Source organism: Podarcis liolepis (genome assembly GCF_965112155.1).
Source record: "Podarcis liolepis genome assembly, chromosome: 6".
In the NCBI taxonomy this organism is placed as follows: Eukaryota; Metazoa; Chordata; class Lepidosauria; order Squamata; family Lacertidae; genus Podarcis; species Podarcis liolepis.
Genome location: NC_139559.1, coordinates 28885515 through 28909309, shown reverse-complemented (window position 1 = coordinate 28909309; position 23795 = coordinate 28885515). Strand labels below are relative to the sequence as shown.

The following is a 23795-nucleotide window of genomic DNA, read 5'->3' as shown; positions in this document are numbered from 1 at the left end:
TGTCATTGGGCTTTCTGGAACATGAGGATAACTTGCAGACTTGGATTTCCTTACAGAGAACTGTGTGAGAACAAAGTAAACAAAAAGACACAAAAAATATAGATGTATTCTGTGAAGTGGGCTCAGAAACGTTTGTTTTTATGCCTTTGCTATTTAATTCTTTTTCACCCTCTTCAAAGACCAGTGCTCAATATAAAGGCCAGATGTTAAGAGAGAGTGGAGGGCAGGTTTGCTAGTCCATCCTTCTATGAAGTTGGGACAGAAAGACAGAAAGCAGTGACAGACAAAACCTCAAAGAACATTTGTCTCCCTCAACATTGTCTATTGACTGCCATAAATCTTAGAAGGTTGGATTCTATTAAAATGCTCGTAACAATTACGGTACTTCTAATCAGCCCTACAGCATTGGAGATCTGCACTTAATTTGCTTATGAAGAAAAACCCCAAAGTGAAAAGAAGGGATAGTTCACACCATAAAAGCAGCCATCCATCCAGTGATGTTCAGATATGAGGTTTCAATCGCTTCCAAATTCACAATAATGTTCTCCAAAATTAGAGTTCAGATTTTTAGCATGGCATGTTGATCTTGTTGTCTAATATGAAAGTGCTGACAGAGGATAAACCAGCCACCTTGGCCTCAATCCAGTAAACCCATTTCTGCCTTTTGTTGGATTCCACCAAACAGCAGAAATCTTGCACAGCATCATAACCTGCTTTTTTAAATTAATGGCAGCACAAAATATCAGGGAGCCTTGTAGTATGGTTGTCAAGCAAACTTAACAAAATCCCAGCTGTGAGGGCTCCTCTTCAAAAAGGAGTAATAAAAATATCACACTGGTTATTAAAGACCAATACATGAAGATGGGAATGAAAGAGAACCAGACAAATAATAATGATTCATGCAGCCTTCCCCAATTGAGTGTCCTCCAGATGTTTTGGACTGAGGGCTGATGAGAGTTGTAATCCAGAACAACTGGAGGGCACAAGGTTGGGAGGGGCTGTGCTAGAGTAAAAAATACAATTATTAGCAGAAGCAAATGAAAGATAATAACTTGTAGAAGATAATTAAGAATGTGGTTTTCGCTTTTATTGAAATCAATTAGACTTTAAATGTGTTTAACTTGGGTTGGATAACATATTATGTCAGGAGACTGCCTAATACCACAGCAAAACAAAATAGAAATACTTCAGCCTAGATCATGAATTCCTTATTTAGGTGGAACCACATGATGAAAATATGGTGTCCCCAACTCCGTGTTTTCCTTACAAGGGAAATATGAGGGCTGGTGGAACTTAAAAGGAAACAGCAGTGGAAGGAGTTCTCCAGCTGCTGATTCTCCCCTACAAATGCCCTTTCCAGTGATTTGAATTGTTTCTTCACCCACCTGGGCTCCGAAGCAGTAAGTTCAGCTGAGGGGAAGATAGGCGGGAGAACAATTTGCAGGAGAGAAGTGGTTAGTATTAAGAAAGTTTAAGCACTCTTCCTTATCACCCACCAAATCTGCACTGGCAAATATCCTCTTTGCCCCACATTTGTATTAGCTCAATAAATACAGGTTTAGGAACCAAATATGTGGTTTTCTTCTCAATTCCATTAATATTCCATTCCAATAACAATCAGTTCTTAATCCTGCAATCCTATGCAAAAACAAAAATGAAAGTAAATCCCATTTTGCTCACTGATACTTCTGTCAATTTTTGGTTCTCTGTATTTCTCTCTTTTCCAATCATAAATTTGGTTTTGCATATTTCTAGAGAAATTTGACAATTTTATGTTTTAAGATCCTCATGAAAGTTCTTCAGCATTTCAGTGGAAATTTAGTCTAATATACACATATGCAGTTTTTGACTAATATACGCTTTTTTGCAAGCAATTTCTAGCCATATAATGCATTTTATATGTTATGTTCAAGAATATATTCATTTTTATACATATTTTTACCTAATATGTGCATTTTTGTCAACTCTGATTGGTGAAACAATTGCATCACAAAATTTGGTTAAGTGCACTTCTCATATTGTTTCAGAAAGTACGAATTTGACAAATTCCGCTTTGTGAAAGAGCCCCACCATTACTAGGGAGAAGCAAGGCTTTTATAACATAGATATAATTTTGGGGGGGAAAGATATTGTTATCAACTTAGGCTCCACACCAGTCCCACATTTTTCTTCTTCTGAAGTTCCCACTCTCCCTGTTTCAACAACAACAAACACCTCTTTTGCAGAAAATGAAGATTTTTTGAGTTTAAATATCTCCAGCAAAGGAAAGACCCCCACCTCCTGTGGAACTGTAGCTTACTTCTCACAAAGCTACAATTCTCAGCACTTAACTAACTACAGCTATCAGAATTCTTTCCAGGGGGCGGTCATCTTTACATTTACAGCATGTGCACAGCTTCACTGTCAAACCACATTTATCGTTAGGGAGTTTTGCATAAACAGAGATCTAAAATCTGCTTTCCTGCCATTTTTACCTGTTGGTTCTAGTCCTGATCTCCAGAGCAACAGAGAGGAAGCCTATTTCATACTCTGCAATAACAGCCCTTCCGATATTGGAAGACCAGTATTAAGATGTATTCATTTAGCGTTTATTTACTTTGAAGCAGCATAAAGTTTGGTAAGAAAAGCAAATCAACATTTGGTCTACATGTGGGCACGTATACGTGTGTGGAGATGTGAACAAGCACATGGGCAGCTAAATGCAGTTAAATATTTTTTACTTAGACCGTTATGAGATTTTTAACACAGTAATTCAGGACCAAATTCGATGTGATGTTGATAGCATGGTGCACAGGGAAAGATTTGACCATATCCCCAAATTCAAAATTATGAAAATTTTCCCTCCCCAAAACTCCTATTAGTTCTGAAGGGGAGAGCTCCCATTAGCTGCTTCAGAGGTAATTTTATCAGGAGCAGTCAGGGGGATTGAAAACAGTCCCGATATCCTCTCCTCCCCCCCATAATGGCTTTTTGACATTTTTTTAAACTGTGCACATTACTTGCTTTCACCCAGATGTCATATCTCCTTTGGCCCGCAGTTAACTATTTTGTTATGCATTTAGAATTAACCAGGAATTAATTATGTCTTTTTTCCATACACTCACATGATCTTCTGTTACTACTGCTTTTTCACCACTATTTAGATACAAAGGTGTGCGCAAGATGTTGTTTCTAATATTTCCTGTGACTCATTACCATGATAATTAATGGCAAAAAGGACAATGTGTTCCACAATAAGCACTGTGAAATAATCATATGCCTTACTGAATTTCTTGGCCGTGGCTCACATTGCGTGATCGTTTACAGGGTTTGGAAACGAATAAAGTATTTATCAAAAATAATGCTTCTTGTCTTTTAAAAATAATTAGGTTGGGAAGGAAAATTTCCTGGTCACTATCAGTAGAAATGTGATTATAAAGGAAACTGTGGAGATGATTCCACAATGAATATTATACATCCTTTTGCTCAAAAGCTCTGAGCCTCTCAAGGTCTTCTCTCAGTATATGAATGAAACTATTATATTCTGCTTCAAACTTCTGAATGGTGGGCTCCAAGTTTATGTCTGTCTTTCAACCAAATAATTTTCTCTCTTCTGTCAAAAAGCTAATTCCATTAGTCTATTGATTATTACATTATATTTATTATTATATTTAAATGCCAACTTTGCTCCAAGGAGTTCAAGGTAGCATACCCAGTTCTCCACCCTACCCCCATTTTATTCACACAACACCCCTGTGAGGTGGGCTGAGAGAGCATGGCTGGCTCAAGGTCACCCAGTGGGCTTCATGACTGAGTAGGAATTTGATTTTGGGTCTTCACAGTCCTAGTTCAACACTTTAGTCCAACCAAAGCCAGCACTTCCACTACACAGAAGCAATTCCCAGCAACTAATATTCAGATATGTGCTGCCTCTGACAATGAAAGCCATTATGCCAAGCAGCTACTGATCGCCTTATGCCCAGTGTATTTGTCAAATTGGTGGCCATCACTGCCTCTTGTGAGAATGAGTTCCATACTTTAAGTATGTACAGTGTGACTCATTATAGCACACACAGTTTAATATGTTCACATGTAGCAGCAACTTGGTTGCTGAGGACTAGCATTTTAATTCTCCATTTTCTCCAAAGGCAGTGTTGCTTCAGAAATATAGTGAGGACAATGAGCATCAATGATGGGCCTTGTCATGGTGCTGATTCCCTGGTAACTACCAAGGGAATCCAGGTGCTGTAGCCAGCCCTGAACAGATGACTAGCCAAAATGACAGCTGAATAAACTTTGTCAAGCTTCAAAGAGATACAACCCCCTTCCACCCGGCAACGTGCTTCACCAGCCCCTCCTCTCACTTTTTATTTCTTCAGGTAAGGTTTACCTACACAGCACAGACTCGGGCCCATTTTGTAATGCTATGTTTATTTGATGAAATTCATTTTCTCCTACCCTCCCCACACTTCATCCTCCCAACTAGGCCACAAATCTCTCCAATTCAACCCAAACCAGAGAAACATTCACATACAACAAGAATCTTCTTTTGATCTTGGAATTCCTTTTGATCTTGAAAGAAAACTGGCCAAATCCCCAATCATCTTGCAGATGAAAACGGTTTATAAAATCTGGAGGGCCCTTGGGGAGGTAAGGCCAGCCTGAATAGTATTTGTCATTTTAGCTAAAACTCATCACCTCAATAGCCAGGTGCCACAATAAGAAGCAATTCTTTAAATAAATGGCTGTTTCTTTTGCTAAAGCGTTCTGTTTCCCCTGGGGAGCACTGATTAGTTTCTGGAAATTTAGGTTTCTCTACTGACTGATGTGATGGCCATTTGCCAATGTACTGAGGGCAAAATAATTCATGTAAAAGTGAGTTTTGGGTGGCCGCAGTATCACTGCGGAGAGATTGCACTTAACTACATGACATGGGGGGGGGGGAGATTGCACTTAACTACATGACATAACCCAGGGGTCAGTAAACATTTTCAGCAGGGGGCCGGTCTACTGTCCCTCAGACCTTGTGGGGGGCTGGACTATATTTTTTTTTGGGGGGGGGGAGATGAACGAATTCCTATGCCCCACAAATAACCCAGAGATGCCTCTTAAATAAAAGCACACATTCCACTCATTTAAAAACACCAGGCAGGCCCCACAAATAACCCAGAGATGCATTTAAAATAAAAGGACACGTTCTACTCATGTAAAAACACGCTGATTCCCAGACAGTTTGCTGGACGGATTTAGAAGATGATTGGTCTGGATCTGGCCCCCGGGCCTTAGTTTGCCTACCCATAACATAACCCATTAAAAACACCACTGAGTAACTGGAGCTCATGCATTCCTCTGTCAGAGGTACATATCGCAATTGAGTAAACAGAACAACATTGAATCTTATGAGACTCAGAAGGTCTTCCTAGATGTACAGTTGTTACTCATTTGCTGTGGAAGATGCAGAGATACAATTTCTGAAACTTTAGGAATACAACTTCGCTCTTTGTAACAATGTTGTGGAGCTTTTGATTACATTTTGTGAAATTTGATCTTTTAAAAGATTGCCCACATTTTCAATAAGTGGGCACTATTGGTGCTAGATTAACATCAATTACCCCCCCCCCAAAAAAAAAAAAACACAAAGAAAGGAACAGGAATGAAAATCAGACAAGAAGACACCAAAAAATGTAACGGGTCAAATCTTGAGAAAGGAAAATCTCAGATTATGTATTACAGATAAAGGCAACAGCTTCATTTATTACTGAATACTGTTTATGGCTGAATACTGTTTTATGTAGAATCCTTAGGTGCCTAATAAAAATGTTTATCTTGCCCAAACAGAAGAGTAATGAACATAAAGTTACCTTTTTCCTTTGGCAACTGCAGTTAGCCCAGCTAGAGAAGATGGCACAAAGATTTTGTTGCTACTTCTGTGGGCCAAACCTCCCAGCTCATCATTTGTGCAGCAGAAAACACCACAAATTGATCCAAAGATGAAATGCACTCTCATCCTTTTAGCCAAGATTACGCCATTATTTTAAAAGCACCAGGAGGCTGCCAGCTCCTTCTGAAGGTCCCTGGCCAACACACCTGCTTCTCATCAGTACTTTGCCTTATCATTCTTCCTTCCTGCTGATTCCTTCCCTGTTTCATTTCTCACAAAATCAGGCCCATAAACACAGTGCATTTCCCCCTGCCCCAAGCACCTCTAGATTGCCAAAGGGGGGGGAATACACAGACGTTTTGTTTTTCTGCTTACCCGAGGTGTTCCTCTAGTTTATTCCCCTTCTCCTTACATAGCAAGATCACAAGTTGCAGTGGTGATACAGATATTTAAGAATGGGCAACATTCAGTCATGTTCAGTGCAAGTGTCTACTGTTGCAGGAAACCCCCCCCCTCAATCATTCAGTTTGTACAAACATGACACACTCACACACGACATACGCAACGTTTTTGTTATAAATTCATAGCAAATCAACCATACATTGGATTTACACCGGTCCACTTTTATTTTACTCCATGAAGGAGTAAAGGGAGATGGTTTGAAACAGGACGGCCATAATCCCTTAACCATACCAGCACATACACAGGAGCCCTACCCAGTTGGCATGACAACCTTGATGTTCCCAGACAGAAGACCATCAAGGTCACAAAGGACTTGCATATGAGAGTGGATTCAACATCGACTGGAACAAAGGACAATGATCAGATCTTCCCTCTGGGGGCAGGAAACTGCCAGCTCCCCTTTGTCCTCTGGAAATGACTCATGGCGAGGGGGAAAGGAGGAACTAGCCATGTGACAAGATACTCAGGTTACCTCCACAACTCCTCCCTCAGCCCCTCCTTTTTGTGATGTGTCAATGATGTAGTCATGATGTAGTTGTGATGTAGTTCTAGGGGTGTAGTTTGGAGGATTAGTAACTAATAAAAGTTGGGATCTTCTTTTGTTCTGGGCTTCCATTTTGTTTCACCTGGTGGCAGGTGGGAGTCCTGTCGCGACAGTCTTCAATAAAGACCAAGCGTACTGGCTGCTGTTTTGCTCTGGTATTCCTGGCTTTTGTCCTCGTTTTTTTTGTCCAAGGGAGCCCTCGGATTCCTCCGTTAACACTATTCAGTTGCCTTTTCTAGCTTTATCTTGGCTTTGTGGTGGTTGCATTAAAGCACATTTAAAACATCTCCCCGCTCCCTCAAAGAATCTTGGGAGTTGTAGTTTGTTCAGGGTGATGCAATCATAGCTCTGTAAGAGGTAAACTACAGTTCCCAGGCTTTGTTTGAGGGGATTTGCTTTAAGTGTATGGTTTGTGTGCAATACAACCACATCTGTCCAATCAACTGCGATAACTGTTATCCCCCGCCTTTAGACAAAGACAGCAAGGGCTATCCAATTTTATGGCATGGAAAGTGGGAGAAGGCAGTTCCTCCTTGTGGGAAAAGAATTAGGTAGGATAAAAAGACTAAAGGCAAAAAGAGGAAGGGAAAAGAAGTTGTACGTCTCAGAACTTAAATTCTTCAAGAAGGTGTAATTGTACCAAGATCTCATCTTTCACTTTTTGAGTGTCACATAAACCACATATTAGGCATGATTTCAAGCAGATGATGCTGGGAGGTATCCCCCCCAAACAGATGTTAGCTGAATTGTACAAAAGAAATAAAAGAGGTGTAGAACGTTACATAGTGGGGGAGAATATTAGAGTAGAAGAACCATCACAGTAACAAAAACAGACATCCATAACTGTAGCCAGAAAGAGAGAGAAGGGTGGCTGATTACTAGAAAAGAAGTATTCAATGGCATTTTATGCCTGCAACGTATCTTTAACTCCCACAGTGCAGCAGGAGAGAAGAGAGTCACAGCTGCTTGCATACATTCCATCTCTGTCCCTGTCCTACATGTGTTTCTTTTTCGGACATTGCCATCTTCCTTTGACTGGGCATCACACCCAAGCTGTGTGCAGCGCCAGCACCTTAAAATGCAGCAGGGTTCTTCCCCCACTTCTGTTGCTTTTTCGACTGTATTAGCATATTATTGTTCACATCAGTACGGCTGGATCTGTTTCCAAGTCACCTTCTGTCTGTCCACACCAGTGGGCAGAGTTGGGGCATGGATGTCCTCATACATTTTATTATGTATACTACTGTAATTGGATTGTGGCTGGTTTATGAGGAAATGCAGCATTTAAAAAGAAATGACAGCATAGGTGTGGACTGTGGCTAGGGATGAGGGAGAAACTTAATTCAGTTCACATTTAAAGGCAGATGTATCAAATAGGCACTTTCTGAAACGATTTGAGAACTGAAACTTAAACCCCCCTTCAAAATTTGCACTTATTCAAATTTCACAATGCCGCTGGTCCACCCAACCGATGTTTACAAAATGCAATTATTAGGTAAAAGTGTGCATTAAAATGAATGTATTATTGCAAATCATGAGGACTTGGGAAAATGCAAAATCAAGAGGACTTGGTTTTTCTACCCCTACCTTCAGCCTCTACCTGTGGCTAATGCAGTGTGAGTGGGAATGCACTAGATGTAGATGTACACAGCCCTAGAGTTCTGCTTGCTACTGCAAGTAGATGTGATGTCAATTAAGACAAATGAGGGACTAATTCATGGGAGAAGAGAAATGAGAGACTAATTCGTGGGAGAAGCTGCAACTAGCTTATCATCCACTGTCCTGGGAAATCTGAAAGGTATAGGTTAAAACTTGGCAGCCCCATTAAATATAATAATTAAAAGGATTCCTGTGTCAATATATAGCGGTGGCCATTAATTTAGATGGCATTAAAAGACGGTTAGACAAACTCATGGAGGATAAGGCTACCTATGGCTGCTTGTCATAGCAGCTCTATACTTATATTTCCAAGACTGATGGCAGCATGCCTCAAAATACCAGTTGCTGAGGATCACAAGCAGCAGGCTTCTTTGAACTCATGTCATGCTAGTGGGCTTCCTGCAGGCAAACAGGATGCTGGACTAAATGGCTCCGCAGGATTGTTATGTTCTGTCAGTGCGGGTACTATAAAGATGCCTGCTGGTTCCATATTCTTTTGTTTTAGAAAGGCTGTAAGAAACACACACCTTCCTTTTAAAAATCTCAGCAAGCCCTCACGGAGATATGACAGATTCATATGCACTCTAAGCTCATCTTATATTTTATTGTTTTCTTACACACTGCTGACGTGCTCGAGTGGTGGGAATTTTCTGGGCAATGCTTACAGGGTTTTGCTTCTTAAAGATGAAAGAACTCTAGAAGTTGTCTCTGAAATATTCTTCCCTTGGAAACTGACTGCGTACTTTGGACAATCCAAGGACGTCCCAGCACGTGCCAGGCACACACATTTTACCATCCCCCAAACAGGAGTGACTGAAGGAGTGCCTCAGGCACCAGATAATATTTTCTGGTATTAATGGGAGTTGAAGTCCAACAATGAATGGAGGAATACAAGCCTCCCACCTCTGTTCTAAAGAAAGGCATAAAGAAAGGTCTATTCACATTGTCATCAAATGCCAATAATCTGGTATGGAGCGTTCTGCTGGGCAGAGCAACCGTATACCCTGTATCTGAAGAAGTGTGCATGCAAACGAAAGCTTATACCAGAACAAACTTAGTTGGTCTATAAGGTGCTACTAGACAATTTTTTATTTTTTATTATTTTTATTTCGACTGCGCCAGACCAACACGGCTACCTACCTGTATACCCCAGTTATGGGTGGGTGGGTGTTCCCCAGGAGGGAAGAAAATAAGGAAAAAATGCAAACAACAGATATTCCCCCAGTGTCTCTGGGAGTATCGCTACAGCTCACCAGTCAAGGACTGTGGCAGCAGTAAAGTTCATGGGTTGCACAGAAGAAGTCAATGAATTCAAGGTAATAATGGCATGCTCCCAGTTACATGCTCTGCCATCACCACACAAACATGCAAGATGGCACCACAGTACCTCCAACACAGACAGCCGCAGTGTCACAGACAACAACTCCCCTGCTACTGCTAGTCCCTATGTGCTCCCTAGGGATGGTGGTGGGATTCATTACATGTGGGCCAAGCATTGAACTGGCCCATAGTCTGCTTGTCCACTTCCTTTGTGAAGCGGTCTTTCTTGTAGTAACTCTCTGAGGATTTTTTCCAATACTGGGTTTTTTAAAAAAATTAATTGTAAAAGGATTGTCGGAATATGATATCTGTTCTGATATCATTTAGTCAGTTGCTGTCACCATTAATTTTTGATCTTAACTGTCTGCTAACTGGGTACTGCTGAAATATGTATTTGCTTTCAATTCTGTCTCATTGATTCATTGCTGAATTACACCCACCACGACCAATTTCCTGGCAATGCATGTGACCATTCCATCTGCACTCCTGCTATTTTGCCCAATAGTTTTGCCCTACCAGGTACTGGGGATGCGGGTGGTGCTGTGGTCTAAACCACAGAGCCTAGGGCTTGCCGATCAGGTCGGCGGTTCGAATCCCCGCGACAGGGTGAGCTCCCGTTGCTCGGTCCCAGCTCCTGCCAACCTAGCAGTTTGAAAGCACGCCAGAAAGTGCAAGTAGATAAATAGGTACCACCCTGGCGGAAAGCTAAACGGTGTTTCCGTGCGCTGCTCTGGTTTGCCGGAAGCAACTTAGTCATGCTGGCCACATGACCCGGAAGCTGTCTGCGGACAAACGCCGGCTCCCTCGGCCAGTAAAGCGAGATGAGCGCCGTAACCCCAAAGTCGTCCGCAACTGGACTTAACGGTCAGGGGTTCCTTTACCCTTTACCTTTAGCAGGAACCACGACTCAATTCCCTTTCCTCTCTTACTTGGCAACTAACTGCCTCATATAACCTGGTAACAGCAGCATCTTGTCAGTCAGTGTGAACAATACTAAGCTAGATGGACCAAAGGACTCAATATAAGGCAGATTCCTATGGTGGTGGCATGTCTTGCATTCTACCAGCATAGCTGGGCTTCAGGCGTTTCCTACAGCCCCACACCTGGCATTACTTAAGAGTGCAGGATTGCTCCGTTAGTCCATTTTCCCATCTCCAGAAAGAAGCACAAGGCTACCAACAAACACCATAAACTGAATTAGTGTAAAAGGCAACTTAAACCATAGGTAGGAAAAAGGGAGCATAGGTGTTAAAAGGAAAACCCACATCCAGTTTTCATCAAAAGGAAGCAGGCAACTTGCCATCTTGGGACATGTGCTTCCCTCCACAGCTTGTTTGAAGGCCTTAATGCAGAACACTTTTTTATATATAAAAAGATCACACCTGCCTGAGGAAAAGGTGTAATTTTTTTTTCATCCAACCAACATGCCCAGGTTTTAAACAGCTGTGGCATATATCAAAGAAAAGCAAGCAATTACAATAGAAGAATCCTGCATATTGACTGAAGGTTGTAAAGAAGTTGTGATGTATGTGCATAAACATGTATCCAGTTGAAGTCCCAATTTATTTATTTTTTTAAATGCAATTTACCTGTAACTGGTGCCACATTTGTCTGTGCCAACAGACACATGGATTCTGTACCTGTGCAGGGCAATGCCTGAGAACTTTCTAGAAAGAAACGCTAACTCTTCCCCCATGTCTCGTAAGTGATTTTTCTTTCTTTTGTGATTGTGCAACTGACACCCCTCTCCATTTCTTCATTATTGCTGCAAGCGTATTCCATATAAGGAAAGCAGTGGGGGCGATAGAGCAGGTCAAGTGATTGCACAGATGACCAGAGAATTTATTGTCTTGCCATGACAGCATCCTTCACAGCTTAAGAGGTCAGGACCAGGGAAACTGATTCATTCATTTCAGAGAGACATGTAACCAGTGGGTAGCTGAGAGATGATTTGTACAATAGTTATCTGGGGGGGCACCCTCACCTTCAAGCAGGGGGGTGTAGGGGCACTCACTCCTAGGCTCCCTCCCCAGGAAATTCCTGCTGTCTGCTCTGTGCAGACATAGAACCAATTTCTGCGCCTGCATAGACTACAGAAGACAACCAGTTCACACCTGGGAAGCTGCCAACTTCTCTTCAACCAATTGGAGGATTTATGTGCTCCCCATGACCATGTGGAGGCAATCCTCTGTGAACCAGATTTGCACAATTTTTGCAAGTCTGCAGTGATTATCTTGGCAGAATTTGTGGCACAGATACCGAAAATCACGATGCAATCCCATATAAGTGCACACACAGAGCTGGATCACATAAGGCCATCTTGACCCAACTGTGCACATGGCGAGAGCAAAAAGAAAGTCGCCTATGAAGAATTGAGCTTCAACATCACTGGATGTGTGAATTGATCCAAGTACTGCAGGGAGCTTAAAAACAGATTCTGGGCATTAGTATTCTCCAGCCCTATTGGTTTATGGAGACTTTCCTGTTAGGATTAATGACAAAGTTGTTGAGCTTGCTTTTTGGGGGTGGGGTCAAAGTTGTTGAGCTCTTTTCGGGAACATCTCCCCCCAGGCATTTTGCTGATTCAGCAAAAATCCGCCCAGACGCAATTGCTGAGCAATTCCAGGATGTGTCTAGGAAAACCTGGACGTATGGCAGCCCTACCCACCCCTGAAATTGGCTCAGGGTGGTTGGGAGAACCCCCAGAACAGCACACAGGAGGAGGAGGGGCCATTTCATTTGGCAAGCTTAAATGCTTGGAGATGAAATGTTCATCATTGCACAACAGTGAATTCCACCCTTAGACTCCACATTTTGGGGGTGAGCACTCAAATTTCCCATTTCAAATACCCCATACACCTGTGCATGAAAATCAGTGCCTGCCCTGAGCCATCGCTATAATATTGTAGACTTCCTCCCATACTGTCATTCTTTGGAATTTACTGTCACAGGATATGATGCTGGGTGCTACAAGAACTGCCTTCAGAAAAGGACTATAGGCTGAAGCCTATAGTCATATGTCATTAAGCCTATGTCATAACCAGAGCAGACTCACTGAAATTAGTGGACATTACATGACTAACAAAAAATCAACTGATTCCAATGGTTATACTCTGGATGCAACCCTATATATTCACAGAATATTGACAAGGTCGACTGCTTAAAAGTGGCCTTAAATAGGTGAATGTTTAAGATGACAATGTGAAATGATAGCAATATCATAAAGAAAAGCAAGGCAACCATTGCAGATTTTATTAAGAAAACTTGTTTTAAGACACTATGACAGGCACAAGATTCAAAAATTAGGCCCAAGTAGACATTCACCACTGGCATCTTTGGAGAACTGGCTGCTCCAACCCCTGGCTCCAGGCTTATAATTTTGTTACACACAAAATAAATTGCTTCTAGATGTTGCCTCTCTGGACACATTCAGGCCCATTCTTACTATGTAGACTATATATGCAAAGTGGGATCATGTTACATTGCCCAAAAGCTAGATCTGGACCAGCATCTGTGATCCGAGAGATCCAGTGAGCAGATGCAAGCAAATCCTGCATTTTTGTTTCAGGTCAACCCCAGCCAAGTTCCAGTTATCTAGGCATGATGTAGCAGCTAGGTAAAAAGGCTGCTGTGCAGTGTGACCTGTACTTTACAACAGCAAGAGAAGGATCACTCCAGGTACCTGAAGATGCAAAGGAGCCGCCCCTGGAAACACAGACCTGAAGATAAGTGAATTTGCAGACTCCTCGTAGACCTTCCAGCATGGCAACTGCTCTGCTGAGGAGCCGGCTGCACAGTTTGAGAAAAAAGTGCTTGGGGAAAGTCATGGGGACTTCACACTAAAAAAGAAATATGGGCTGAGATGTGAGTGGGGAGAGCAAAATGTGACAATGTAGAACCGCTATTAAATGCTTATATAAAAAGTGACTGGGGTGGAGCCGTCTGCTGAATCCCAGCAGGGAAAGCAAGTACTTTGAAAGATTTACGTCCCTGTGTCTTGATCTTTGGGGCTCTGCTAGCTGCTCAGTATCTGTAATGATCTGGTTTGAAGGGGCCGTCTTTGGGTATTCCCAGGTACTTCGCCTGCTTATCGGTCAGCTTTGTTAGCTTCACGCCAAGTTTATCCAGGTGAGCAGCAGCCACAGCTTCATCCAGCTGAAAGAAAGAAAGGGGAGGAAATAGTTTAAAGGATGTAAAAGACTAAGCTGTACTATTATGGAGCTGAGGAGGCTGCCTTATTTTGCATCAGACTATAGGTCCATTTAGCTCCATATTGCTTACATTGACTGGCATCAGCATACACACCCCCCCAATGAGGTATATGGCCCCATCCCCTGGTAAGGACAGGCAATGAGCCAAGGCTGTGCACACTATGCAATTGCCAAAATTTTCCTCAGCATCCCAAGATTGTTGTAATGCTGGCACATAGGGACTCCAGGTTTGTCGGGGAAGTGTCCTCAACAGCAAAATTTATTTGGGACTCATATTTCCCAGGGGACAAGTCTAAACGGAAAAGCTCTTCCAGCAAGTATGTGCGTCAGCTGGTTGTGCACAGGTTTATGTTATTTACCAAAGGGAAAATCTTTTCTAATCACTTCTGGCTGAATTTCAAAGACGACTAAGCCTAGGCCAAGCACCAAACAACTACCATCTTGTCAAAATCACAGGCTTGTTTTAGAAAATTGAGGCCAGACGACTCTTTTTGTTTTTAGTAATTTATTACATCTCTCAAACCCGCATCCTCTTTCAGAACAAAGAAATTCACTGATAATTAATAATTCACTCATAATGAAGGATAAACCCAGGGAAATAAAATGGCAAAAAGGACAAAGACAGGATGGACACTTGGACAATTAGGAACAGATTGTGACTGCCTTTGCTCAGATGTTCAAGCAGTTGTAGATTCCCCTTTATCCATCACGCCTATACAAAAGAACAAGCTACAACTGGGCTCCAGAAGGAACAACAAAGAATGAGGACAAACTCCCATTTCTCCTTTGATTACATATGAAACACTTCTGTGAACTTTGGAAAGCAAGGGTTTGGGGACAAATTGATGTTTTCCAGGAATGCAAGGCAACACCAAAGCAGAAAATAAAACTCACAAGACCCCTGAGCAATGGTTCTTGACCCGTGACACACAAGATTAATCTGTCTAAAGAAGCATCCTTTGCAGAAGTTGAAAACATATTCAAATATGATCTAGCGCACAGGTTAGCTCATTGATACTGTACAAAGTATGAGGCTTTTCTAGACTAGGGGTAGCCAATATGGCGCTCCCATCATTCCATGCTATTATGGTCAATGGTCCAGGATGATGGGAGCCAAGGTCCAGCAACAGCTGAAGAAAGCATTGTTGGCAATCATTACATTGCACAATTAAGAGCAGTTGTTGCAAGGACCTGAGGGCTGGGGAGCCCCTAGTTCAAACCATATCACAGCCATAAACTCACCGGCATTCAAATCAAGGGGCATAGGAAGCTGCCTTCAGTCGGCGCAGACCTTTCATCAGTCTACTCTGACTGGTAGCAGCTTTCCAGAGTCTCAAGTCAATTTATCTCCTCCTCTACCCCCAACAAAAGCTACTTTTATACCACTTTCATCCAAAGAAACACAGGACCTAAGTCTGAACACTCACCTTCTTTGGGAGAATATGGACTCCTACTGCGTACTTGTCAGGATGTGTCCAGAGCTCTATCTGTGCCAGAACCTGGTTGGTGAAGGAGTTGCTCATAACGAAGCTGGGGTGGCCCATGGCACACCCCAAGTTCACCAGCCGGCCTTCTGCTAGAAGTATGATGTGGCGGCCATTTTTTAGCGTGTAGCGGTCCACCTGAATAGGAAAAAAAGACCCAGTGAGAGCTAAGGAGTGAGTCAGGGAAAGACACAGAGGCATTATTACAAGCTCTGCTAGGCTGCCAGGTATGGGGAATGATGAAGAAGAAGAGTTTGGATTTGATATCCCGCTTTATCACTACCCGAAGGAGTCTCAAAGCGACTAACATTCTCCGTTCCCTTCCTCCCCCACAACAAACACTCTGTGAGGTGAGTGGGGCTGAGAGACTTCAGAGAAGTGTGACTAGCCCAAGGTCACCCAGCAGCTGCATGTGGAGGAGCGGAGACGCGAACCCGGTTCACCAGATTACGAGTCCACCGCTCTTAACCACTACACCACACTGGCTCTCACTGATGCACATGAGGAGGAAGAGGATAGCATGGGGGGGGGGCGGTAAAAACCTTGGGATCAAAAGCTTTAATCCTTAGTTCAGCAACCATTGCAGAACAGGCAGAAAATGATTAACTGATCCTGATATGAAAGAACACTGGAAGCCACCATCTAGTTCAGCATTGCCTGAAACCCTGAAGAGCCACTGCCAGACAGTGTAGGCTCTACAGACTGAAAGTGGTTCTCTGGGCTTTCAGACAGCAGGCACCCCCAACCCTATCTGAAAATGTCAGTGATTGAACCCAGAACCTCCTGAATGCAGAGCCGATGGTCGACCCCAAGCTACAGCCCTTCTCCAGTCTTCTTCACTGTATTATCTACACAGTCAGTATATTAAAATATAACGCAACAAATGAGAAGAACCATGTCCCTTGAGGAGGTTATTAAGTGGCAGTACAGTTCCTAGACAAATGGCTTTTCAGAATGCACCAGTCTGCCAAACCTTTCTTGGTTGAGAACAACAAACTCTGGATTAAAGGAATCAAGGCTATAATCTTTACCTCAGGTTAAGTACTTAATTCGTTCCGGAGGTCCATTCTTAACCTGAAACTGTTCTTAACCTGAAGCACCACTTAACCTGAAGCTAATGGGGCCTCCTGCTGCCGCTGTGCCGCCAGAGCACGATTTCTGTTCTCATCCTGAAGCAAACTTCTTAACCCAAGGTACTGTTTCTGGGTTAGCGGAGTCTATAACCTGAAGCGTATGTAACCTGAAGCGTATGTAACCCGAGGTACCACTGTATATGTGCTTTCTTGATTTGTGCACTACTGAACACCGTGGATGCATAGGGATTGCCCTGCATGACAAAGCATAAGCTTTTTCACAGCAGGTTGTGTACTAAAAAGGAAGGCACTACTCCCCAAGGCACTACTCCCCACACCCATGTGTGGGGCTACATGGGTCTTTTCACAGATCCAGTGAAAAAATAATAATCTGTGGCCAATGAAGTACAACAGTATTTTGTGCCGCAATTGAGTGCTTTAGAAGGTATTCATCCTGTGGATGTCTGTTGATCCTGTGGACAACAGACATCTCAATTCACGGTGTTATGAGGCAACCGCCTCAGTGTCAGCAGCTGCCATTTTCCAGTGAAACAAGAAAACCAAAATTGCAGGAAAGAGATGGAGTGAGGAAAAAGGTCTAGGAGCTGACACACCCGAAGGAAGCAAAAGAGCCACAGCTATCTGGGCGCTGAATATCCAGTCTGCAGACTATCCTCAATGGAACCAGTTTGCCTTTTGCAAATTAACAGATTAATTCAATCCTGACTAGAACTAGGCTATGATGAATGGGTGATTGAGGAAACCCACAGAGCCCTATTCAAACCTCCAGAGGCATAGGCACAACAGAGAGAAACAATACTTAAGCTCCTGCCCTAGAAAGCGAAAGAAAGATGATTATCTCATTGGAAAGGAACACACAGCACTCATCTTATGACGATCATGAGGTATTCATCTTTTTAAGAGCTTGCACCAGACACTCTGGACAGGATATTGGACTTAAGAAGCAGTACGGCAGCACTAGAGAAGGCAAGTGAGGGTTCCCATTTATGCATCGAGTGTACTAGAAAATACAGGTTTGGGGATCCTCCAGATGACCTGCTTAATTGAACATTCATCTCAATTTGCTAACACAGAGGTTAGATTTATATCAGGTCTCTATTGAGCCTCTTTATTCATTCCTATTTGTTTGCAGGGTCATTATTTGACAATAAGCATTCATCCGGATTTGCTTGAGGGGTGTTTATATGTCTTCCCATTACTCATTCACCCAGTCCACACTTTCAGGACATTTCCCCATCATGTTCCAAACCACAAAGCACCCAATTCTTTTTTTAAAGTCTATTTCCTTGGGTGACAGAGCCCTTTAACTCACTTTAATTGTGCAAGACTAGAGAAGGCTGGTCCAAAGGCTGAGTGGGGAGGGAGAACAGTTTGGTATTTTACTCATATTGGGTTCAGGTGAAGTTTGTAAGCATGAGAAAAGGGAAGAATTATCAGCTGATGATTCATTAGAAATGGGGCAAAAACTGATACATCAAGGTTCCATGTTTGCTGAATGCTAAAATGGAGAATATGCAGAATTGGGAGGAAGACTGGATAAAGAGGTGATAGCAGAGGACTAAGGAGATATTTGGAACCACAGTGCATCTATGTAAGTGTGTCTACTAGAGACATTTCTTTTAAAATTATGAGCAGATGGTATACCATGCTGGAACTAATTAAAAATATACCAAAAAAAATGAGAAATAGTAAATGTGAAGAACAAGGAAATTATTTTCACATGATGTGGTCATATAAATATATACAAGAGTTCTGGGGAGAATGTTTTTTGATCAAAACTGAACAGATGACAGGTTATATTGTGTTTCTTGATTTACAATTTACCCTATTAAATAAAGATCTATCATAAATGGTACAAAACTATGCTTATTTCATTGTAAAAGAAAATTGCTCATTGTACCTTTGTTTTATGTATTTGTATGTAATTTACGCTGGGTTGTGCCTCCCTGGGGACAGCATTCCACAAACAGGGAGTCAGCACGGAAAAAGGCCATTCTTGTGTTGCCACCCTCCAGACCTCTCGTTTAGGGCCTCAGAGGATGATTGCAGGGTCTAGGTAGGCTCATATAGGGAGATGTGGTCCTTGAGGTATTATAGGTCAAAACCAGCAGTTTGAAATGAGCCTAGAAACTAATTGGCAGCCAGTGGAGTATTGATGTAATGGGCTAACTTCCCCTTCCTCTCTCCTCTCCTAGCACGCCCTGCTAAATGTGTTCTGCAAGTTACCCCAACCTTCCAGGGCAGAAATGGGGAAGGGGACAGGAGTTCAGTTGCAGAAGCAGAAACCATAGCACTAGCAGAAGTACCTCACTGGATGCTGCCCTTAGAATTCCCAAGCAACATGAGGTTTGAGGGTGCTAATATAATAAATAGATAAATATATGCGTACACACACACAGGTATGCACACATCCTAGGAGAGCGTGCTTACCTGGCTCTTAAGGGTTAGCTGATACAATAAAGAGCACCACCTGTCTAGACTCCATCTGGAATGTCCCGTCAGCAACACACGTATGGATGTGTTGGATTCAATGTCAAAAAAATCTCAGTGTAAATGTTCTTGATGACTAGCAGCCTATGCTTCAGTAAAATGTGCATGTGCACGCATGAAAAGGGAGTTGAAAACAGTTTGCAGAGGTTATCTTTGAAGGAGATCACTCAAAAGCCTGGTTCTAACAGAATAAGGTCTTTCCTTAGGAATTCCATTATGATGGTTCCAATCCCATATGCCTCACACTCAGATCCAATTACTCTTCTGACAACAAGTATTCTTGCTTAGGTTGCATACTGTGGCTTTTAAGAAAGGGGGGGTTGTTTTTTATGTTAGATGGCACGATGTGGAAGGAGTGTTTTCTGAGGTTGCCACACTAAAAGATGTATCATATTCTCAGCACCTGGAATATTTCAGAACTAGTTAGCACGTTGCCTTGGAAAAATGTTCCATATATTCCCTTCAGAAAAGAAAAAGAGAGGATGACAATGTGTTTCTGAAAAGCTCCAGGCCTCCAGCCACCTTTGAGTAAATGGAAACCAGTAGCTGAACACACGAGGAAAGGGGCAAGAGGGAAATGTGGACTTGCCATTGACAGGATACACTAACCATGACTGCAGATCTGTGGTAGAAAATCATGACACAACCCAGAGCAGTTGCGGCACAAAGTGAGAGTTTTGCCAGGCTGGTTTCTAATATACATTTAATACAAGCCAGGCCTGCCAAAGCAGTTAAAATGGGACCATGTCTAATCCTAAAAGGCCGAGGTCATTTTACTGAAGGTGTGCAGATTAACAACATCAGCCTGAAGAGTGCAAGAGGAACAAAACTTCACCTTTCATCCTGTTATGCATTCAGGATGGGCAATTGAGCCATTCCAGCCTCCAGGTCTGGTTTCAGAGAAGTGTCTGAGAAAGGTACCTGCCAGGGACCCGAGTCTCCTGTTTTAATGTGTGTGTGTGTGTGCATGTGTGCGCATTTAATGGGTTTCTTCTATAACATGATTTTATTTTTCAATGTTTATATTTTAATCTTCCAATCTAATTGTAGATTTTAATTATGGAACTTCGTGCAATTGGTTTTATACTTCTAAGCTGTTCAGAAGTCTACTTTGACATTAAGCAGTATATAAATTAATTTAAAAGTACACCATGAGTTTCTAGTGTTTGACCAGAAACAGGGATAACCTCATTATACTTTATGTGTGTAACAAAATATGTTAGACATCTCTCCCTTCTGTCTCAAAAAGTGTCTGCATGAACTCGCAAGGTTCTAAAATGTTATTCACAGTTTTTCGTCAGTGAAAAGAAATAAATTTTCATAGTTCCAAAGCTATAATTGCTGCTTTTTACATTCACTCCTATAACTAATGCCTTCTGGCTACCAGAATTGGTCCAAAACAGGGACAGAGTCACATTCCCTTCTGATCATCCATTTATGGGCCACATGTCTGTGGTAGGCAGGTCTAGAGACAAAATAGGCCCAGCCGTGAATTTTAAATTTTACCTTTGTAGAGTAAGGTAGCTTCTATACACAAACCTAACTCTATTCAGGCAAGCAACAGGCATGATCAGAGTTCAAAGACATATTCCAGCCCAGCGAAAACACCCAAGGAGGGTACAAAGCAGACTAAGGGGGGTGTGATCTGGGGAGAAACCAGAGGGCAAGACAGAGAAGCCTCGTGGGCTGCATTCAACACCTGGAGCCGGAGGTCCTCAACCCAGCCTGTAACTTTTAACGATTTAGATCAGCAACTGTGTAATGCTGCCTATCTCCCCTGTGGTGATAAGGGGGTAGAAGAGAGTGTTGAATGGTCTCTCTAAATTTGAAGGTTCATTATTGTTCCACAAGATGTGTATTTCTTTAAGGGCCAGAGCAAATAACGTGACCTAGTTTTACAGCTGTGAAGTAGTATAGCAGGTGCTGTTAAGTTATGTTACTTAAGCTGTTGGGTACAGTATATAAAGAGCAGCACCTAGCTCTCTCAGTACCCTGGGGGATGGGTTATGCTTATTGATATATTTAGTGTAAAAGGAGTTTTTGTTTTTGTTATTAAAACCTAGCAAAAGTTATTTTTGCGTTCCTTGTAATGTGTGGTCTCCCCAGCATGCCTTCTGCAGCGCAACTGATCTGCAAATAGCCAACAGAGAGTTCAGCTTGTTTAAGAACCATACCTGTGTAAAGCTCTCCGGTGATCTGCACAAACCCACAATATGTGCCTTGGCACTGCAACCCAACTGCACATTCTGCTAAAAGTCTCTGTACAGGCCCAGCCCTTGTGAAAATAAGGTACTTTCTTGTCTTTGGTCTGCACACCCCTCATCCCTTGCTCACCACATGTCCCAAAGGGGAGGGATGCACAGGGCACACCTCGGCAGTGTTCACCAGAAACAAGCTGTCAAAAGATGCGGTCCCCTTCTCCAATTCTGGAGTAGCCGCCACACTCTCCCCATGGCACTTTATCCTCCCAAGAATGAGTTCCATGAAGATGGGATCTTTTGTGTTCTAAGTTAGCTCTCACTCACCTGGGGTTTAATGTTCACAGTTTTCACGCTGTTCTCATTTAGCCACTTCACATCAATTTCCACATCGAAGTGTCCAATGTTGCATATGATGGCATCATCTTTCATGTGCTCAAAATGCCTGGAAGGGGGAGAAAACAGCTCTTTGTGGAGAAGGTAATTCATTGTGTCCTGCACCCAAGGAACTCAACACTGCTTGAAGATGGCCACAGATCACAGTTGGGAAGGGTCTCATCCCAGTAACTAAGTCCTTTGACCACCAGATGCTACATAGCTAAAAAGATCTGCTGAAAACGACAAGGATGTAAGGTAGCCTTCAGCAACCTGACTTTGCTTGATGGAGTTGTGGTCTAGAAGGCACCAGGCTGGCAAAAGTGGATGTCTTATGCATTCCCTCGGCCCAAGGACTGGTCCATGCAGTATACAGACCAATACAAGTCCCAATAATTTCACTTATTTTTTCAGCTGCCCACGTCACACTAGGAGGCACTTTTGTGCTTTCCTGTCACTCCCAACAGAAAGCATCCAAAATCCAGCATATTAAAAATGGAACTGGGAAGATGGTCTAACTCCACCATCACATTCTAATGCACCTTTGCTAATCTTGCTACAATCTACTGTAAAGCCCATCTACCTTGGTTGTCACGGCCTGACCCAATTACCTCCTTGCAGCCTGTGAAAGCAGTAAAATTCTCAGCTCTGTTCTGGTTCATAATCAGCTACCAATCAGTTAGTAGGGTTCAGCAGATTTGGTTACAGGCTTATTATAGAACAGGGATGGGGAAACTGCAGCCCTCAAGATGTTGTTTGAATCCGACTTCCATTACCCCTTGCTATTGGCCACGCTGGCTGGGGATGATGGGAATTTGAATCTCAACAACCTCTGGAGTATCACAGATTCTCTGTTCCTGTCGCAGAATCAAGAATAGAAAGGATGGAATGCAGATTTAAACTCCACATGCTGTTATATCTTCTATGAACCAAAATACAGTGGTACCCCGCAAGACGAATGCCTCGCTAAACGAAAAACCCGCAAGACGAAAGGGTTTTCCGATTTTTAGAGGCTTCGCGAGACGAATTTCCCTATGGGCTTGCTTCGCAAGACGAAAGCCCATAGGGAAATCTCCTGGGACAGCGGGGAAACGCAGCGCACCTTCTCCTCTGTTCCCAGACCTGTCCTGAAGGCTTGTGGTGGGAGGTTCGGGAACAGAGGAGAAGGCGCGCAGCGGCTCTCCAAGCTGCGGATAGCAGCCTGCTGCCCCGCACGAGGGGCGCTCTTAAGCAGAGCGCCTCTCGCGCGGGGCAGACATTCACAGCTTGGGGAGCCCTGCAGGACTTCCCCGCAGGGCTCTCCAAGCTGCGGATAGCAGCCTGCTGCCCCGCACGAGGGGCGCTCTTTAGCAGAGCGCCTCTCGCGCGCAGACATTCACAGCTTGGGGAGCCCTGCAGGACTTCCCCGCAGGGCTCTCCAAGCTGCGAATAGCAGCCTGCTGCCCCGCACGAGGGGCGCTCTTTAGCAGAGCGCCTCTCGCGCGGGGCAGACATTCGCAGCTTGGGGAGCCCTGCAGGACTGCTATCTGCAGCTTGGAGAGCCCTGCGGGGAAGTCCTGCAGGGTTCCCCAAGCTGTGAATGTCTGCCCCGCGCGAGAGGCGCTCTGCTTAACAGCGCCCCTCGTGTGGGGCAGCAGGCTGCTATCCGCAGCTTGGAGAGCCCTGCGGGGAAGTCCTGCAGGGTTCCCCAAGCTGTGAATGTCTGCCCCGCGCGAGAGGCGCTCTGCTTAACAGCGCCCCTCGTGTGGGGCAGCAGGCTGCTATCCGCAGCTTGGAGAGCCCTGCGGGGAAGTCCTGCAGGGTTCCCCAAGCTGTGAATGTCTGCCCCGCGCGAGAGGCGCTCTACTTAACAGCGCCCCTCGTGCGGGGCAGCAGGCTGCTATCCGCAGCTTGGAGAGCCCTGCGGGGAAGTCCTGCAGGGCTCCCCAAGCTGTGAATGTCTGCCCCGCGCGAGAGGCGCTCTGCTTAACAGCGCCCCTCGTGCGGGAGAGCAGGCTGCTATCCGCAGCTTGGAGAGCCCTGCGGGGAAGTCCTGCAGGGCTCCCCAAGCTGCGAATGTCTGCCCCGCGCGAGGGGCGCTCTGCTAAAGAGCGCCCCT

The 23795-nt window shown here is 43.6% G+C and overlaps 1 protein-coding gene across 1 annotated transcript in view; it reads right to left on the bottom strand.

Annotated features, from left to right (window-relative positions):
- Nucleotides 1-13066: 13066 nt before the first annotated feature.
- AHCY (adenosylhomocysteinase) overlaps nt 13067-23795 on the bottom strand; it is a 28253-nt gene continuing 17524 nt past the window's right edge. The window contains exons 8-10 of the mRNA XM_083508182.1: nt 21650-21767; nt 15484-15678; nt 13067-14000 (exon numbers count right to left, since the gene is read on the bottom strand). Coding sequence (XP_083364308.1) covers nt 13869-14000; nt 15484-15678; nt 21650-21767 — 445 coding nt within the window. The 3' untranslated portion in view covers nt 13067-13868. The remainder of the gene's footprint in view (nt 14001-15483; nt 15679-21649; nt 21768-23795) is intronic.